The sequence below is a fragment of the Antedon bifida genome, chromosome 4, assembly GCF_963402885.1.
Source record: "Antedon bifida chromosome 4, ecAntBifi1.1, whole genome shotgun sequence".
In the NCBI taxonomy this organism is placed as follows: domain Eukaryota; kingdom Metazoa; phylum Echinodermata; class Crinoidea; order Comatulida; family Antedonidae; genus Antedon; species Antedon bifida.
In genome coordinates this window covers 30066799-30088835 of record NC_136229.1, presented here as the reverse complement: position 1 = coordinate 30088835, position 22037 = coordinate 30066799, and the positions used below count along the sequence as shown (strand labels likewise).

Here is a 22037-nt window from a genome sequence, read left to right as displayed (position 1 = left end):
TTATTATAATAACTCAACAGTTCTTTTCAGAACTAATAATATATACGTGGTGTACCGCAAACTGTAGGCCTATATCAATATTAAAAATTCTAAATCCCTATTTATCTTTCATACAAATTTAAAAAGGTTTTAATTTCATAATTGCGATTTATTATATTATGGTTGATATTTTTAAAAATATACTGCTCCTCAGCACTTGCTTAAATTATTGCTAAAAGGAATAATAAAATAAATAAAAGGTTTAAGCATGGACCTATAAATTATATAAAATCTAATTTATAGGTCCATGGTTAAGCAGTTAAAATGCTTTTGTTGTAATTGTCACTTGTTGTTCTAAATTGTTTTGGCGTGTTAAAAATCTTGCATGATTTTGGGACCATGTTTTCACTACCCATTTCAATTCAATTCATTTATTTTCCAGAAGACATATTTTTAATACCATCAAAAATACAAACACACAAAAAAAAAACTGACACCATTGTTTGAAGGACTTATTAACCATTCAATTTCCTAGTAACAGTATGCAGTAGTTTCATTTATGAAATATAAATAAATGGTAAACCAATTACTGTACACGCCAAACACCAACGTCCTTACTTCGACAATGGCCAATAAGAATCGCTGAACAAGTACGTCCGCCTTCTTATCTTATATGTATTGTTCATTGACCAATCAGCAATCGGTATTCCCATTACACATTAACGACGGTGATGTAAAGCGGGTGATTTGGGATTAATTGTACACAAAACAACTCGCGCCAAATAAACATCGTTTGGCGGTATACATTCATTCGTTCTGTTGTCTTAATGTTGTGTTGCTATCAAAGCTGGGCGAACGTAACCCGAAAACTCAAGTGTTGTATATAACACTATTACAGTTTGGATAGATTTATTAAACGTAAGTATGTCGTTTTATGTATATAATACACGAGAGATAGGAAGAGGAGGTGAATGGGACTTAATTCATGCATGGATGATAGAAAGTATTGTCCCACTGATAAAATAATTTTTAATAAGTTTTTGTTGTTGAATATGCCATTTTAATGTCCCATAATATTCATAAAAAAAAAAAATTGGATTAAAAAAAAATATTTATGTGAAAAACTGTAATTTAAACAAAAAAATAGTAAATGGCTGGTTGATGGGGTTTTTGTTTAAATTTAACTATTTTGGCCTATATTGCAACATTTATTTTTCTATATTGTCCTATAAATAAATTTTGTAATATTTGTAGTGGAGTTCAGCACCCTCTTCCCCTGTTTGATACCCCCTGTTCATCGCACCCATTGAGACCCTCCCTACCACACCATGTATCTTGTTGGATAACCTCCAGAATATTAAAAATATGTTCCTTCATGTGTTCATGGGAGTAGAGAAGATTTATTTTATTCTCCTAATAGTATGTATATTTGCAATGGTTGTATTTTTAAATACAAAAAAAAATATTTTTTTAAAACTTTTTAATTTAATTATTTGAATTCACAGAGTTGTTGATTGTATCAGAAGAGAAATACGTTATTTCACAATGGAATACAAGGTAAAAACTATTTCACTACATTTTACTTAAAAATCGTGGTTAAATACAAATTGCCTGTGAAATATAACTTTTGAAATCCCTGAAGGAATGATATTTTTCTTGAGGCGAAGCTGAGGGAAAATATACTCCTGTTTATTGTACATTCGCCTAATTGGTGAAGACAACAATGTTTTCTCCAAATTGGTTTACAAAACGCAACATGGTGAATGGCTAGTGAGAGCCTTTCATTATAATACTATTACTGTACTATTTTTGATGTTCAGAAAACAATGCAAACAGATGTTTTAGCAAAAAATGTTAGGTAAAATTTAAATGAATGTGATTTTTACAGAAATAATGTCCAGTAAAATTATAAATGGTATTAAATAGGGGAAAACAATCAGAAAATAACGAAAAAATGGTAGAATTTTTAAAATAAATTATTTAATCATTATTATTCATGAAAAGTTGAATGTATAAAGGTGGTGGAAAAAAAAATCTACTATTTATGTTAGGTGTTAGTACTACAGCCTAACAACTTGGTATTCAAATTTTTACAACATACCAAATCAGCAGCAACTTTAGAAAAATTAAAAACTACCGTAAAACCTTGAAAAGAAGAAGCCCATCTAGAAAAAAAGCAAAAGTAATCTTGAAAACACTGGGTTTCTTTTTAAGATAGTATGGGCTTCTTTTCAAGATAGAATTTAAATATCAAAGCAAAAAGGTAATTTAATGCCAGATAACTTGTGATGTAGATATAAAGTATGGTAGAATTTATATCGTACATTCATTTTAACAGTTTAAAAATGGTATTTTGATCACAAATATGTTAAATTGGTAGGTAATGTTAAAAAAATCCTATTATTGTAGTAGCAATTCACAAAATGTACAGTACAGTACAACATTCATTTAAAAAAGAAGCCTCCCTCTTTTGTTTCCAAAAGTAATATCGAAAAGAAGCCCATCTCGAAAAGAAGCCCACACAAGAGTACACTAAAAAAAAAGGCTCATGGGTTTCTTACTTCTTCTTACGGTATGCTATACGAGGCTTTAATACAGTACACGTAAGACGGGAGTTAACTGCCAAGCTAGTGTAATGATGTATTCAATTGCAAAGTAAACACGAGTCAGATTGTGCTAATTAAATTTGATTACAAGTGTGACATTCATAATTTGGCACGTGTTTGTTTTCCTTGAATTTCTAAGAAAAAAGAGATGTATTATAAATATTTATTTCACTCTAGCCTTCAATTATTATTGCTCAAATATTTTTGATGTCAAACTTATTTTTGAGAGTAAACTTGATTTGCCTTGTTCGCACTGGATTTTAAATTTAATGATGTTTCAACCAAAACCCTTAAATTCATATTGTAGTTTTACAATGGCTGTACTTTAACGGCATATGGTTGCCAACCACCACTATCGACATTCTGAAAAGAACCCCGCAAATTAAGTCCAGTACAATCAAGGCTTGAAAGTCTGTCTCTTATCAGTCCGATGGGAACACTAAATAAAAAGTAGCGCAGTCATTTGAAATATTTGCATTTAATTTTACATAATGTAGGTGGTTCATATTGTATAAGTGAAATATTGTATAAGTGAAATATTTGCAAATAATCATTTTAGGAGACCAACGTTGATGGTGGTAGTATGGATGATGAGCATGAAACAACTGGAAAGCTAAAAGCAAAAGTTATTTTGGAGAATTTAAAGGGAGACTTGAGCTATGGGATTCAAGATGTTCCCCCTATTTCAACCTGTATGTTCCTGGGATTCCAGGTAAATTTCTTCAGGAATAATTAGTACCACATATGTGACATAAATAACTTTAAAATAATGTTTTTAAACATGATTTAAACTAACTGTACAGTAGTATAACATTTTCTGGACCTAAGTATGTTCAGTAAAACCTGTACTGTCTATATAGTAAGTATATATATACTTAGGTCTAATTCCCTCTTAATAAGCCACACATCATATTCTGAACCTACAACTACAAAAGTTCATAAAGGTATCCATTTGACAAACCAAATTTCACTAATTAAAAATGTCATTTGTTTTACGTTTTCGACTTTGCAATAAAATTACCACCTATTTTACAATCACTGTTTTTTAACTGGCATCGTAAAAATGTTTTATGTTTAAATTTTTTCAGCAATATTTGACGATGTTTGGCGCAACATTAGCCTTGCCCCTCTTGCTGTCAACCGTGTTTTGTATGAACAATGATCTTGTTGCCCTAAGTGAACTTATTAGTACAATCTTCTTTGTGTCAGGAATGGTGACTGTTTTACAAACAACATTTGGCTGCAGGTAATTAAAAAAAAATATACAGCATGTATGGTACTAGCTCCAACGCTCACGCTAAGGTCAAATTATTTTGCCAGTTTTGCCAATGATACCAATTTTTTTTTCGCCAGTTAATTAGTAAGTCGGTAAAAAGAAATAAATTGGTACAGTAGGTATCATCAAAAAGTCTATAGCCTCTAATTCCAGTTTTTGTAGAAGGACCACCTAGTAAACAGGGAAAATTTTCATTAAATAAATGTGATTAGCTGTTAACTGAATTTGGAGAGGAAACACAGTTTTGTATTGCATTTACTATTTGATGAATGCGTAAAGATAAGTAGGTATTACTGTAAAGTAAAAGTGGCTATATTACACTGCCAAAACTGTTCCATAGTAAATATAGACTAAAAAACTGAAAAAACAGACTGAAAACTGCTACAATATGCCATTGTTACTGTATAAAGCTCTACAGTATCTAAACTATCAAACTTTATTATGACAAAAACATGTGATGTGCCATATCACTACCATATTTGGGCATATCACTACCATATTTGGGCATATCACAAACTAGTTTGTTGACAGAACTTTAATTGGGATGAACTCCTTTCAGACAAAGGCTCTACTTTGACAGTTCAAATTAGTTGAATTGTTTACTGAAATAATGCCAATCTTATATCTATGGCCATACTTAAAAAAAAAAAAAAAAATTTCATTAATTTTCACGACTTTGTTGTGATTGTTAAAGTGATCTCTGTCATACTGGTTTGTTTCATATTCATGTGAATGTACTGATTAAGGTTACTACAGATTAGTACAGTATGTCCTCTTGAAGTTTATAAAAGTTTTATAAACCTAGCCCTGTAAGAAAGACATTTTTTCATACTAACTAAAAAAATATGGAACTTTCGTTGACGCGATTATGGGATCATGTTCCAAATATGCGGCCTGTTTGACAGTATCATTATATAATGTACACAGTGGTACGCAACACATTTTATTATCATATAAATACTATATACTAAATATTTCTATTCTGCGTTATTTAAATGTATTGTGAATATGATGCGTGACATACTAAAAAAAGTTTTATAAACAATATGAATTTGATTACTTAATAACATAATTTTGTATTATATTTTGTACCATATGCTTCTCTTTAATATTTAGCATCTACTGTAAATACAAGTGACACGTTCACAAAATTTACGGTGTATACTACAGTATGTACAGGTAGCATAGTATGGTATGCCTTTGAAATCAGCAAAATAGCATCAAAATGCTATACAGACTTATGTTTCCTAATTTCTTTCTCTTTCTAATTTACTGTAACTACACTAGAGGCATTGCTTGTAATTTGGAACTGTAAATGGTTGTGGTAACCTTAAAGAAAATTGTTGTAAATGCCATTGTACTTTTTAGAAACTGAGCTGAAATTTAATTCAGTCATTTGTCATTGGCTTTTTATCACTTCAGTTCAGTAGATAATTTATGTGATAATTTTTTTTATATCAGTCATGCATCTTAAATGTTTGTAATTTATTTGACTACGAAAAATGAAATGGTCTTAAAACTCATGTTGCACACATACATGCAGTACACCAGGGAGTATACAGTATATGTAACTCATTGCACACACACTAACCAAAATGACTACGTCATTTTACCCATAAACACTAATTTGATAGCAAAGGAATTGCTAAAACTGATGGGCTATTAAAGAAATTGCGGTCATTTGGTAAACTACTGTGTTCCTGATGCTGATACTGCACTACCAAGATTGGTCATTCTTCTTTAGGTAAATACAGTACAGACAGTAGATTGTAAGCAATGCACCAGAGAAAATCTATCCCTGAAAATACAGTGCCACAGGGATAGTTTCCACTGGCAGTTTAGAAAGTACAGTATTGGTATACAGCATTTCTCATACGGTAACCTGTACCAAGTGATTCAAACATTCAAATTACGTTCAAGTTTATGTTTTAGTTAAATCTACTGTACCTATTTACATTACTAAAATACTTAAAATCTCAAATGTAGTTTACAGAAGATTTCTCAATGACCATCCTACTGTACATACTCAATTAGTACAGTAATTCATGATGTGAATAAATTTGTTCAGTTTAGGCCGGAAGAAAAACGTTAAATTATCAGTTTATTAGTGTACATAATGAATTGCCAAAAGATGTTTTCAAGAAAAGAAAAGTAATTCATGATACCATAAATTACTGTTTACATTTATTATTATTATCATCAAAATACAATAAAAATGTATTTAATAATGGTTGGCAATAATGGCTGACAAAAAGTGAAAAAAAAAATAAAAAAAATTGCCCATTATTATTAGAATCAAAATTAAAAGTACTTTGTATAATTTGTACTTGTTTTCTCTTGACCCTGGAGTAAATAGACACAGTTATTGTTAATTATATGGGTATAATGTTTAATAATAGATAATTCATTTTATGAAACATGTTTCTTTAATTAAAGTTTACAATAAAGTGACGAGAGTTGACTTTGAGTTGACTGTAAATATAGTGAGGGTGGGTGGTTGAATGGTGTTTAATTCGCATGTGTCATCTTACTTACTATTGGTTTTCCAATATACAATAAATCTGTTAACTAATCTAATTAAAACATTATAAAAGTTCTTTTTTATTTACAGACTGCCAATTGTACAAGGAGGCACGTTTGTATTTGTGGCACCAACGATGGCCATTTTGAGTCTCCGTGGAGAGTGCCCTCAACCACTGCCTGGTTAGTAATTATTCAGTTGATTGATAACCGTAACAAAAAATACCTCCCCTCGGTTTGCAAAAGAAAAGAATCCCAGTCTCGAAATTAAGCCCACCGGGCTTCTTTTGAAGATAGTATGACCTTCTTTTCAAAACAATAGGTTTATGTTAACATGAATGTCAAAGGAACAGAAATAAACAATATAATACAAGAGTTAGTTGACTGAATTAATGCCAGTTACTTGTGATACATGTACATATTTAATGGTTGTGTTTATTATACTGTACATTTATTTTACTTTTGTCTCAAAAGTTCTGTATTGTTTAATTTCAATTCACAAAATTGAAAGAATTTGTTTTGAAAAGAAGCCTCCTTCTTTAGTTAGCAAAGTAATCTCAAAAAGAAGCCCATCTCAAAAAGAATAAAACCAAACCCATGGGTTTGTTTTGGGGGTGTTATGGTATTATTAAACTTATACAGTATGGAATTAACAGTAATGCATTGCAATTGATATTAAGTTTGTGGTATACCATGTATACTTTAGTTCTGAAAAGAACTGTTGAGTTTCTCAATGTTTCAATCTATATTCTCTATATAGTGACAAGAAATGTTCATGCTTTGGTATTCCTAGGAAATTGAAATCAGATTTTTTTTTAAAAGAGAAAGAAAACGCAATTGGCATTTGATAGCTTTTAAGATTGTTTGTAATAAATTATCTGTTACTGGTAGTAGGCATAAACAGTGGGAGGATGTTTTGAAAATGATTGTCATTGTAATCATTCAAATTAACATACTGTATTGTTTACTCTCTCTCTCAACCTCAATAAGATAAATTTGTCATTGTTCAATTAAATATTAATTTTATTGATTAAATTATAATTCCTTTAAGATATACCTGTACTTAGCATAATTAGAGCAAGTTGAATTAATTTATTTCGATATTTTCATTTCATTTCATCTAAGTTTATTTTGGAAAAAATATTACAGAGTACAAACATTTTCTTTTCAGTAATCTCTGATATAAATCAGTTATTCAGTTGGTTAAAGCAATTCATTTTATTAAAAAAAATTTACTGAAAAGAAAACAATTAAACAATTAGTATTTTAAGTTTGATATTTGTCTATTATTATAATTGGTTTAGTGTCACAAGTTTAATTTCTAAATACAGTGTCATATGTGACATGTTTACAACCCAGATTTAATATTTACTTTAACCTTACTGTACCCACTAACCTTAAACTACATGCCCTTTATACTGTAGGTCTACATTTGCCTTTGAAGTACACTTGCTATTTGAAATCTGTACTAAAAAGAGCATTTATTCTTTTACAACATTTTTTAATGATGAATTAATGTGGTAAAACTACCTGCAGAAATTTGTAAATGTGACGTCATATTATTCCATTCACAAATTTTTTTTCAAAACACTCAAAGCAAATATGTGCAAATTGTAAATGTTCGAGAGACTAGCCTTGAGCAACTTGTAAAGAAATGTTCATTAATGAAACACATGCTAATAGTCCAGAGAGTAAAATACAGTCTTTGATATTCCTAGAAAATTCAAATCAAATTTATTTGAAATAAAAAGAAAGAAAATGCTGATGGTTTTGAAAATTATATAAAACGTTAATTCTGAAATATATGGTGTACAGTACAGTATGATTCACATCATTTAATTCAAAATTTGGATGATAACAACATCTTTATACATGAAAAAGCCTATCCAAGACAATTGTTATATTTGTGTGGATGTTTTTTAATCACTTGCACACTAATAGTGCAAATTTGTAATGCACTTTCACAAAAAAAAGATCAAATATTTTGAAATACTAGAACATTATAAAGTGGACACATTCTCCTTATGTTATGTTATGTTAAATATATGTTATTAAAGACATACTGAAGTTCTTCCTCATTCATAATGGAGGTGTCCGTAGTGGCATTAAAAATATATACAGTAGTTCTTTCTCATTCAAAATACTGAAGAGTTGTCACCTGAATAGGGGCTGGCTGTAGTGTTAAAAAAATATGTTTTCTTAATTTATATTACTGTAAGGTTGTCCCCAGAATGGGGGTTTCCTAAAAGAGGGGCTCTACTATAAGCCACTGTAAATGAATTGAATTATGAATTAGATGTACAATTAATTTAAACCAACTTCATGCTGGAAATATATTTATGAAAGCTGGCCGTTTATCGCTAACATAGGTTAGAAAATGGCAGTGATGATGGGGAAATTATAAATATTAAAGAATAATTTAATGACATATTGAAATGATGTCACAGTGGCGACTTGTAAGATGTCCTTGAATTAGAATTTATTAAAAATTAAGCTATTTGTCATTTGTTGTCAATGTATCAATAATCAATGTGGGCGTTTGTGTACGTCACTATGATGCGTCACAATATGCTTGTTCAATACACTTACAGTATATTAAAATGGTGACAGTCTTTAAGTTGGCACCAAAACTGATCAGAGATATTCTTTACTGAAATGAGATGTTTTTCTGATTAAATTTTACATTTTCAATGACATTACTGTATAAAGCATAAAGTCATAAATGTTATAATGGGAAAAAATTAAATTAAGGGAAAAAGAAGGAGTTGGGAAAGATGATTAGACTGAAATCTGTGCAACTTGCATAACTTCATTTTCATCAATGGAACCCAATTCTACAGTAAGAAAAGAAATTGTACAAGTAGGTGGAGAATCCATGGGAAAGGGGGAACCTGTTTTTGGTTGCTTTTTATAGAAAAGAAAATTGTTAACAATATGACAATTGTTTATAAGCATTTTTACATAAAAGATTACTGATTAGAAAAAATATATTTTTTTAATATCTCAAATTTATTATTGAAATCAACTTTTTTTTTTAGAGAATGCCACACAATATGAATTTGATACTGCTACCGAAATATGGCAGAGCAGAATAAGAGAAGTATGTTTTTAAATGTTTTTTTGTCTATATACAGTATTTTATTTATTATTCACAGTTTTTAAACGTTTCTGTAGGTCAATTAAAGAGTATAAAAATATTCCATACAGGTATTTGGAAGGCGTGGGAGGGCAATTTGGAAGGTATGGGGAGGGCAGCCTGGGAGGTGTGGGGAGGGTCGACCTGGGAGGGCATGCTTTAATTTTCAATAGTGTCTTTCTGAGTGGTATTTATGGTGGCCATAGAAAACAAAAAGTGAATTTTTAATTTAAATTGAAAACTGACTAAAAACAATTTACTTTCACTTTTGTAAATCAAAATCTTTTTAGATTCAAGGTGCAATAGCAGTGTCCTCTATCGTCCAAGTCGTCATTGGATTCTCAGGAATTCTGGGATTACTGATGAGATACATCGGTCCATTGTGCATCGCACCAACTATAGCTCTGATTGGTCTGTCTCTGGTTGAGCCAGCTACGTATCTGTCAGGACAGCATTGGGGTATCTCTCTACTGTAAGTAAATCAAGTGGTGTTAAGTAATAGTTGCAACTAAAAATTTATACAATTTATTTTTGAAAATTAATTTGATATGCACCACGAAATTGATTAATATTGTTACCACTTTCATCGGTGCTCTACTGTACCAGGGAACCAGAAATCTCCAAAGGTACTGTACATTCAAACCTATGCTGTTTAATTTCCTAATTTTCCTTTATTAAACAAAACAGCACCGTGAAACTGAACAAGTGTGAATGTTATAAACTTTCATGTGGTATAATCTACTTTGCAAAATACTATAGTGTATATTTTCTCTATTCATGTTCATGAACTCTTTTAAAAATAAGAAGTAAAGAGTGTATAATAAAGGCAGATTCTTAAGGCATAGATAGGCATAGATTACATACTTAGATGATTCACCTCATGTATTTAGCAACTAAGTTGATCGATGGCAATGTAGTTTGGTTATGACGTCATCTATATCCTCATAATGAAAATGCCTGATCCTATATTCTATCCACACTTTACTACAGTATGAATTAAAAAAAAATTCAATCATCATCAACTATTGTAATATTGTTGCTTGATGATTTGACGTCATATGTTAAATAGTTTGTTTGTTTTGTTTGTTTACCACACACATTGTATACAAATAATTAATAGTAAGAACAAGAAATGAAATATACTATAAAGATAAACCAGTGTGTGGTAGGTCACCAAAATAAGATTTAAACAATTTTAAAAAAAGGAAAAAAAGGAGAGAGACAGGGGGTGGGGTAGGAATCAATAAAAATAAATACCTATAAATAAGTAAAAATTTGTATTTATATAACACATTATAATAAATGGTATAAAAAATAGTAAAAACAGAAAATTAATTAATTAAAGTCATAACTCTCTATCTATTTCTACCTCCTGATTCTGAAAATGTATAAATAGTGTTATAGAATTACATATTAATGGCACAAGCTTCATCTCATTCATTATCAACTACTGCAAGTTGGTTAATGGACATAATATCACATTTGAATACATCCTCATAGCTTTAGGTTTGAGACTGTTAACACCATTAAGCACTTTAAAATGCTGTGTGAATAACTTTAATACAATCTACATTACTGTTCAATTTATAATGTGATCTATTAAAAGAAATGGGGAGTAGCTATCATGTTGCTAAAACGTTAGCAAATATCTGCCTAGTGACTGTTTACGGAAGAGCTTAATATAAATTTAAGAGTGGGTGGAATATAGGCTTGGTGAATCTGCCCACTCAGCAAAACTACAATGAGCTAAAGTAAAATAGACCAGTTCATCTTCCTAGCTAGGTACTCATAAATTGCACTTATACTGTCAGGCCTATGTATAAAACTGGGGCTATCTTTCATGAACAGGGAGGGAAGGGTATTTTTCATGGAAATGGGCTATTTAAAATCAAAATGCTCTGTTACATATGGTAATACCATTTCTTATCTATTATATATAATTCTACTGGATTTTTTTACAGAACTATGGGATTGGTTGTTCTATTTTCGCAATATTTAAAAGAGTTTAATATACCGATACCAACCTATTCACGAGATATTGGCTTCAGCATTATTTGGTTTCCAGGATTTAAACTTTTTCCAGTAAGTAAGAAAAATACTTCACTACAGAACCTAACTGTACACAAAAGTATACTTTGCCTCTCCCATCCCCATAGGTGGTTCCAACTATGTCATCATCAATAGATGTGGCCTAGAGAGAGGGTGGGTGTCAATAAACTACTTGACTTTAGCAATTAAAATAACACAAATCACTTCACCTTACTGAACCTCTTTCCTTTCTTCGTCATTAGGTTCGTATTTCTTGACAGTCATTGTGTACTGTGTGCTCAGCAATAATTATGGGCTCCTTACCAATAATTCTATAAATATTGTAGAAGATTTATGTTTTGAACTTGGCCGTAGGCCATAAAATCACTTTTAAAATAGCATTTTCTTCGTACATAAAAAGAGGCCAATAGGTATAAATATTGAGGGTCGATATTGAATAAAGATACATAATAGTACTTCTAGGGTGCAGTACTTCCAAAAGTTACAAGCCTGTATAAATTGTACTTATGTGCAGCGACCATGTAATGTTAAAAAATTCACTAAAATATATAGTTTCCTAAAGGTGACTAAAAAAAAACTATATGAATATTTTTACCAATTTATTTGCATGTAAATTAAATAAACAATTACAAAAATGAGGTCCCCCATTGATGAATCACAGCCTACTCATGTCTGTCCCTGGGCTGGTTGAACACATTTAAGTTTGTGCATATTTCCTCATCTTTATCATTTCCAATTAATTAATTTTCAGTATATCATCAGGCGGTTTAGAATTTATTCTGTGCCTGTGGTGTGTATATAAATATATAATAGTTTAGTGGTCTAAAAAATATGTGATATTTGAGTTAATACTTTTTTTTTCAATTAATTTTCAGGTTATCTTAGCAATCATAATCTCATGGCTACTGTCAATTATTATAACAGTAACTGGCGGTTTTCCCGATGACTCTAGTAGCTATGGTTACAGCGCAAGAACGGATGGGCGCCTTGGTGTTTTGGAAAGTGCAAAATGGTTTCGCTTCCCCTACCCTGGACAATGGGGACTCCCGTCCGTGACTATTCCAGGTGTTTTTGGTATGTTAGCTGGTGTTCTAGCATCTATGGTAGAGAGCATTGGTGATTACTATGCATGCGCACGTCTCTCAGGTGCTCCGCCACCTCCAACGCATGCTGTCAACCGTGGGATTGGTATAGAGGGTATTGGTTGCGTGATAGCTGGTCTATGGGGATCAGGTAGTGGAACGACATCGTACAGTGAAAATATTGGAGCTATTGGTATTACTAAGGTAATGTTTTATTCATTTTTTATTTTTTAAGAAAGCGATATAATATTGATATACAACAAACTTATCTTTGATATGTCTATATATTAACAGTCAACTTTCATTTGGATTTTGTATACACTTTTCGAGTAAAGCCTTGTCTACACTATCAAACTTTATGTGACAAAAAATGTGGAGTGCCCTTATGGACATGATGATGTCATATCACTATCATATTTGGGCACATCACACCTTTTTTCAAACTAGTTTGATAGTATAGTCAGAGCTTTAGAAAGAAGTTTATGATTATTGGGACTGCTGTATAATGGTCAAATGAACATGTCTTCTGATTTACTATTAGGTTGGAAGTGTACGAGTTGTTCAAGTAGGAGGCCTAATTATGATTTTATTAGGTTGTTTTGGCAAATTCGGTGCTCTGTTCGTCACAATACCAGACCCAATTGTTGGTGGTTTATTTTGTGTAATGTTTGGTATGCATGACATTCTATACGTTTACAAATATCAGATTCGTATATTACAGCAGAACAAAATTACAGTACAGTACAATCAGAGTCCTATAATAACAATAAGAATGAGAAAAGGCTATTTAATTAATTAATTAATTAACCTCTGTCTACAATATCAAACTTAATGCGACAAAAAAATGTGCCCATATATACACATTGCACTTTTTTTTGTCAAACTAGTTTGATAGTGTAGACAGAGCTTAAGGCCCAAATATATTCTGCTCACTGCATATTTTACAGTAAAAACATTAGATTCAACAGAATAAACAATATAAATAATGCAAAATATAATAAGTGTAATACATATGATACACTGTAATTATCAGAGCTATAGACTTCTACTTTCCAACAACATTTATTTAACCATATTTGTTTTAGTTCAATTCATGTACAGCGCATTGAAAACTTGATTATATACACTTACTTACTTAAATATTAAAATTATTGGTAAACTTTTTTATGTATGATGCTTGCAAAATACATCACATTTAAATGTTTAATTTATCAACAAAAAAATGTCAATAACAGGACTTTCTGAGTAGCAGTAATCCTCAGTAAAATGTAATTAAAATTAATGAAATGGAACACAATGTATAGCCAAGGTCATAAAACTGTATGTAATATTTTAATTAAATTTTGAATACTCTTACACAGTGATTAACAAATTAACCAGAATTCCTTAGCATAAATAATAATAATTGAAAATTATATGAATGAAAATTTATTTATTTCACTGTTTTAATCTAAAAATTATCTCGTCTCGCTTTTCCAATTTCTTGTCGCCATTTGGTTCTAATTACTATTTATTAATATCCTGTTGATAAATTGATATCATTTTCATATTGTTGAAAATCTAACATATATCCTGTTTCATTTAATTAGGCAGAATCACTTCGGTGTTCCAATAATTGTGTCCTCAATAATTTCTTTAGTTGTTATTTCAAGTATGCTTTAGAACAACACATTATAACAAAACAGAACAAAAGGATGATAAAATACAGTTACCATAAACAAATTAAAAATGTTATAGCATGTTAAATGTGTATTTGCCATCAAACATGAAAAATAAAGATTAATAAAATCAAACTTTGAATAGGCCTAGACCATTTTGTAGTTTTAATAAAAGTTATCCTCTTTTCAGGTATGATAACAGCAGTAGGGCTATCAAATCTACAATTTGTAGATCTCAACTCATCTCGTAACCTGTTTGTTATTGGCTTTTCTTTAATCATGGGTTTAATTATACCAAATTGGTTATCACAGAACCCAACAGCAATATCAACTGGTAAGAACTGAAAAATACAGCTTTAGCATTAGTTAAGCTTGGTTCAAACCTAAAGCAATGTAGTATACCGATGTCATCGATCAACATTGTGTCATAACACAATTTGACATGCCTCGTGACAGCGCATTGATATGCGTCGTAACACTGCGGATCGACATGCGCTGTGACAAGGTGGTTCCAAATACACCGACACATCGGGTTAGGCCAATCAGAACTAGCTGGCCTAGGAGGAATTAGCCTAGAGGCCTTCATAAATATGTTTGTACTTCTTTGACAATTGTCCACTGACTTCCAATACCTTGTCGTGCATTTTTGCGAACATCGTCCCATCGATTAAATAAATGGTGCGTTACTATTAGAATCTTAGGCCAGGTTACTATAGAGTAGAATGTTACTATAGATGAGGGTGTTACTTATAGATGAGTGGTGGAAAGTTTATGGTACATCCATGAACAATTGTAAGGGAACAATAGTTTTACACCACATATCTGCAATACAATTCCAGTCACTGTATTTAGGTTGATAGTATAATAAAGCTTAACTGAACAGACATACAAAGACTTCAAACAATGTCATATAAATCTGTTTGTTATATACTGAAACAGACCATATTGACCATATAGTTATATATTTGATATTATTGCTCCACAAAAATCCTGTAAAAAGTACAAAACTGTCCAATGACAGCTTTCTAGCTAAGCCTAGTTCGCACTTGAAAAAGAAATCAAGAAAAAACAAGTTAACTTTACCAAAAGCCGCACTAATTTCACATGGTTGTTTTCCCAGAATTTAAATTGCATTAAAAACTATGATTGAAGCCCATGATGAAGGTCATGAACTTGTGAAGTTGAGATTGGACTTTTTAGCTAGCATGGTAGTTTTACCGAGACTATGGTCAGTTCTATTGGGCAAGCATTAGTCTTGGTTAATTTAACACTGAGTGGCGTTTGGAATCATCTTAGTCAATTTGACCAAATTAAGTCTGTGAGATCATTTTATATTGTGATCTTATGTAATTGCTGTACCCTTGTACCATAGCTCATGTTGTTTTATGGGGGGTCAAGTCTTAAAGCGTGATGCTTATTTTGACCTCGCTCCTTTATTATACAATTATAATTACTCTGTATTCAAGGTTTTAATTAAGTGTAGAGAAACAAATAAACAAACAAACTTTAGTCAATTTTTTCACCGATATGGATATAAATATGATTTTTTTTTTCTAAAAATGAAATCTACGGTTCAAAGATATACATTAAAAAAACCCTAATATTCCGCTATATCATTGATGTTTCTAAAAATGCTGGTACTTACTACAAAACAGATTTATTGAGTTGATAAAACAAAACCAGAACAATTCACAAGTTTATAGACGGAGTACTTAAACTAGCTTTGTGCTGGTACAAGATGTTTTACTAACACTTTTGACACATGTTTTTTTTAATATCTATGTGGAATTCAATAGTTCATACTGCACACTTTTGCAGTGTCCAGTTAAAATTTGGTGGAATGAATCAAATAACATGAACTTGATTGAATTTACTTAAATTAGAGTCAATTTAGGTTTATTTCCTAGAAAAAAAAAGTCTGAAAAAGGGACGTTCTGCTTCGCTTCCGTTGTAAAATAAATTTTTGCGAAAGATTTATTTTTTAAGAATAGAAATTTTAAGCCTGTAGCTACCATTTAATGACAATCTGTGCCTAAGAAAATATTGTATATTGTGTTCAACATTAATTTGTAGGCTAGTAAACTGCTGGCATGGGTTAGTAAATTTACATTTATTGAGATTTTCAATGTTTTAATTTTTTTTTGTCTAGGTGTTACAGAGATAGATCAAATTATTACTGTTCTACTGAGTACAAATATGTTTGTTGGAGGTTTTCTAGGTTTTCTTCTTGACAACACCATACCAGGTAACATACTATTATTATTTATTTTAAAAAAAAACCTAAACCAAGAACACTATCGCACCATATGTACTGATATACCATTATTTTGTAGCCACATTTTATACTTTTGCTGCTTCCTTTCTTTCTTTGCAACCAACTTTCTGAACATTTATCATCTGCTCGGACTTGCCATGAGCATCTTATATTTTCATGGAAATTGGCGCAATATAAGATTTCTTTATTGTTATTTGAACAATCGCTATGTTCCATTTCTAGCTTCTCTGTAGGCCTGACCTAAGCGTCACTGCCTAAATTCATTCAACGATATGAGTATAATCCACCCACTAATTTATAATAAATTTATTTATTAAACTTTGGTAAATACATTGCTAATGCAGCTCATGTGTAATCCTCTAATTTTCAACAAATTTCCTAAACCAGGCTTCTATACCAGGGACTATACTTAAAGTAATATGTTGTGTTCTTGATCATGACCGCCATTTAAATTAAGTTTCAAACCAAACATAGTTTCCCTTCTAGCTACATTGCAAAATCACTTTTCTTTATCACACATCAAGTCAGAGCAGAAATAATGGCAACCATCATATGCCCAAGAAACAATAATATATTATTGTTCTGAAGTACGAGGTGAATTCACAACGACCTCTCTAAACTCATTGGTTATGAGAAACTAATCATAAAATCTTAGGACAGTAACAAACAACAATAAATAGATAAATATATATTTTTTTCTAAGGAAAACAAGAATTTAGAAACATTTTCATTCTAGAGCTATAGAATAACCATTCATACTAATAAATAAATAATTTTGTTTGAAAAATCCAAAAGAAATTACTCACATTCTTTAGCTTTCGCCATCTTGTCTGATGGCGAAAGCTAAAGAATGTGAGTAATTTCTTTTGGATTTGTCAAACAAAATTATTTATTTATTACCTACAACAATCCTACAAAATGCGCTTATTCACGAACCATTCATACTGTCTTTGGTGAAATAAAATGTTAATAAAATCCTATCAAATAACGTCAGTAAGACTTATCAGTAAGAGAAACACAATATGTTATATATATTGTTCGATATGAATAGCATAGTCATAAGACTCTTTAAAAAGTTAGTTATTTGGGGTTTTTTTTCATAAAAAATGTATATTAATCTATTTGTTGTGCATTGTGTAAACAGTCCTTAAAGGCCATCTAAATTGTATACTCAATTTAGAGGTCATAATTGTTCAATATTTGACAATTTAGAGAATTTATTTTGTTTTAAATATTTAATAATTATGAAATCCATAGACATAATTTTGCAAAAATACTGTAAAGACACCTATTTTTGTTTATAGTTTAAAACATTTCAATAGTGTGTACGTACTATTTCATGCTGTGTGACCCAAAATCATCCAATTAGAGAACAGGAATTTAGAGTAGAACCACATAACATCAAGTCTATGAGCTCTTCTCATTAGACAGACATGACTTTTTTTGCAGGAACTATTGAAGAAAGAGGTTTAACAAAATGGTGTGAACTCTACGGCAAAGAGGATGCCGACCCAGATGTGCTGGAGGAAGTATACAAATGCTATGAGTTTCCATTTGGCATGAACTACATCAAGAAATGCAAATTCCTTAAGTATGTTCCAGTCTCACCAACATTTACTGGATTTGCTAGAAAACGTAAGTGTATCAGTTTCAATGTTTTATGTGATTGTGGCAATGGCTGTATTCTAAAGTAATGTTTCAAAATCATTCAAAATTAATGGACTTTTCCAGAAAAATTGGGATGGTATTAGAGAGCTTTTGATTGCGACGACCTCGCCTATTACTAGGTCAGGTCAATTGATATGTTGTTGGTCATCACCTGGACATAGGAACCATCAATACTGTGTCGTCTGAACAAGTGAAATGTTACTGGTGAATGAAAGAAGCACATTATTTTCCTTCCTTTAATTGTTCGGAAAAGTTGTGTAATGGTGTATAAATAACACTTAATTAAATGAATTTTCAATCTAACTATTTATTTTTCTTATATATCTTTTCAGGATATGTAAAAGTGCAAAATAAGAAGTCAAATAAAAACAACTGTATATCTCAAAACCAAGTTGAACATCAGGTATAAATAGATATATGTTATCACAATGTGGCTCATCCATAAACAACATGAATGTCTATCAAACATTACTTAAATCATGGAAGAACATGTCTAGATGTATTATTGAAAAATAAAGAAAATAAGAAATTATTGTAGCTATTCAATATATCTAGGAAAAAAAAGCATGATAAAAAAAAAATCATCAACGTACCAGTTCAATAGAGTAGTTTTAAATTTAATTGATGGCGATTTATTTAAAAACAATGTGTCTTATAAATTTATTTAAATAAATGTACATCAGTACCAATAATTTTGCCCTGAGGTTAAACTGAAAAGAATGTAGGGATGTATAAAATGTTTACTACAGTAATGCTGCAGTATATTTATTGTTGGTTGTTAAAAGCTAAATAATGTTCTCTGCAGTAATACAATATATAGTTGCTCATTAAATAAAAACTTGCCAAATCAAAATGCCTTGCATAATTATAAATTTCTTAAAAACACCGAACTATTAATGTTGTACTGTACTAGAATTTAAATATAAATATATTAATGGTGTATATAGAATATGTAATTGTAAACATTGATAAAGATGCATGGTATTAAAGAAATATATATTTTAGAATTGTATCTATTAATCTGCAATAATTTTAAACACACTGGTTGGAGAGACTCGCCCTTTGGCAAGTTGTCTTTGCCAGCTCTTGTCTCTCCTCAGTACTCCCTTTTTTATGTATCACTGAAAAGTATACATAAATAAATAAGGAATAAAAAATAAATAAAAGTAAGGTTAAGGTGATTCGGTTGTTTTTCTGTCAAAATAAATCAATATAAAGGTCATGGGTCAATATATAAAATAAAAATATTACCTATAAAATTACAAAAGTATAGGTTGCTACTATGTAGAATTATTAATATAAATTAAAGTTAAAATATTAGGGTATATTATGGTAATAAAAGCATTACAAAAATTGGAAATAATACATGCCCCTCGCTCTCTCGTTTTAAACTAATAACACTTACATTTATGTTTTAAGTATTGTATTATTTTTATTTTAAGTAATTCATTCAATAGTGTAATGAGGTGATTTGGAAATTACTATAGTACTAGGGTTGTGTAAAAGATTTCTCATATTCACATATAGCTCAGTCAGACTACAGTACTTTTAATCACAGTCAAACTTAAAAAAACTACAATACAATGCATTTTGTCCCTCTTATATACATTGTAGTGTATGAAAAGAACACTTTTAAAGGTTTTAGTAGCACCATGTAGAAATAGATTTAGGTGGTTTTACTTTATCTAGGCAGATGCTTTGATACCACACACATGTGACCAGGTATTACTTTAAAGTTAGGGTGAATACCTATGATGTTCCTAGATACAGCCAAACTTCACCCAGCCCATGATCAAAATTTATCATATGCAATAAAGCACTATAATGCAAACACTGTAGTGTAGTTCAATACAATTCTCCACATAGAGATTTCAATGTAATATTTACCTTTTTGCTGTCAGCCTCCTAAACTCCTGGTTGCAGAAGCTATACACAAGTAGATAATAGCAGCTAAATGGAAGTTTGTCTGCAAAATTGTAATATTACCATTATGCAATATGGAGAACTGAATACACTTACTAAAAACTTGAATAATTAAACTAGAAAAGCAGGGTATTTTGTTAATTTGTGTGTATTTTATTTCTGTTTTATTTATACAGTATTTAATTTTAAATGTAAATTTGCTGTTTAATGTTGATATTTTATTATCCCAAAGTTTTTTTATGTTGTGTGTGTTAATCATGAACTTTTTCAGATATTTGATAGACTTCAAATAAAAATGAAGGATTGTTTGGAAAAAGGTAGAAGACCATAGTGAACTATTAGTTATTATTTACATTTTTGTTCACATGGTTCAAATTTGTGGCCAGATTAAAGTTGTGAACGTAAGGTAAATGATAGACTGAAATTTGCCAAATCCCCACAATGCGAGGCCAAAGTTCATGTGACATCATCATGTTTCCCTCACCTTTATTTAAGTGAATTAAAACAGCATTTTGCTTTTTAATTACAATCTGTCAAATGCACAAAATTTCATGCTAAATTGATGGTATAAGTGCTCAGACTTTTGCTCATATTTTGAGATTCTTCATCGCACATATTATCCAATCAAAAGCCTAGTGTAGATTTAGAGAGGTTTATTTATGTCATAGTGACAATGCTTTTTAACTACATGCCCAGTGAAAAGTTGATACCCATATCTTAATTATTTAATTAACTTATTATTATTTTTGTTAAATTATCAATTAAAAATCTATCATCTTTATGTGCATGCATGTATTATTTTGACAATAAATAAGAAAGCAAAATGAAAAAAGGTGTTTTATTTAATTTGTGTTTATTGCTTGCTAGAATAAAAAGCAAGTATCAAACAATTTGTTTTAAGTAGAACTTGCATACTAAGGTATTCTTAAAAATATTAAACACAATTACAATTACTATCAGTAGTAATCTATCTAGTATCTTCTATCCCTCCACTCATCTCAAGTTATTTGGAAAAACAAAAAATCATCCTGATACTGCATTTAGACTAAACTAAAGAGAGAAAATGCATTGCCAACATATGCATGCCAACATATGCTGTTCTTGGAGCACCTGGGATAGTAAAAAAAAAATAGTAAAATTGAATGTTTACAGTTTCTTCCAAGATAAAAAAAAAGTAATACGTTACTTTGTTCATACAAATCACCAAAAGAATGTATATCTTAATACACAGGGTTTAACTCCCAATTCTACTGATGAATTAATGATTTTTTTATACAGTACCTTACACCTTCAATCAAATTTAAACCTACACACTTTGTATCTCCATGGATATATTTAATATCTCCATGGTATCTCTGCAGATAGTACACTAACCCGGCAACAGTTCAAAAATTGAAAGTTGAATATCATCAATCAGATGTATTCAACTGTTCATTGTGTGGTCCGGGCACCACTATAATCCAGTTTAGGTTTAAATTATAAAAATAAAATGTTATTTTTCCCGATCATAATGTTTTATTTGGTCAACAACATGATTCATGTTAAAATACATTTGCAGTTCACTTGGAATTTTACTGCCCCATTCTTTTGAGAATGTGGTTGTATAGAAAACATCAATCATTCTTAATAGTAATGTTTGTAAATAAATAATAGTTAATAATTATTATTAAACATTTAATCTATAAATAGGTTTATCTATACATAATTTTGAAATACTATTTTTATATAAATGGAATAATTTAAAATTGGTTAAACTACATTTTTAAACAATGATTTAATATATAATAAATTATATTTACATTCCAATGTATATACAGTACACTCTCTTGATTATGAAATATAATTGCACATATATCACGCATACA

General features: G+C 30.3%; 2 protein-coding genes across 2 annotated transcripts in view; one reads left to right on the top strand and one right to left on the bottom strand.

The window, feature by feature from the left end:
• Positions 1–22037, bottom strand: part of LOC144841564 (NADH dehydrogenase [ubiquinone] 1 alpha subcomplex subunit 10, mitochondrial-like) — a 242600-nt gene that overhangs the window by 113728 nt on the left and 106835 nt on the right. The gene's annotated exons all lie outside the window — the stretch shown is intronic.
• Positions 798–20985, top strand: LOC144839451 (solute carrier family 23 member 2-like). The gene is made up of 14 exons (XM_078694810.1): positions 798–897; positions 1485–1536; positions 3145–3297; positions 3674–3831; positions 6473–6564; positions 9420–9481; positions 9808–9989; positions 11479–11599; positions 12442–12852; positions 13190–13319; positions 14497–14640; positions 16456–16551; positions 18031–18216; positions 18582–20985. The coding sequence occupies exons 2-14, from the start codon at positions 1525–1527 to the stop codon at positions 18656–18658; spliced, it is 1824 nt and encodes a 607-aa protein (XP_078550936.1). The 5' UTR covers positions 798–897; positions 1485–1524; the 3' UTR covers positions 18659–20985.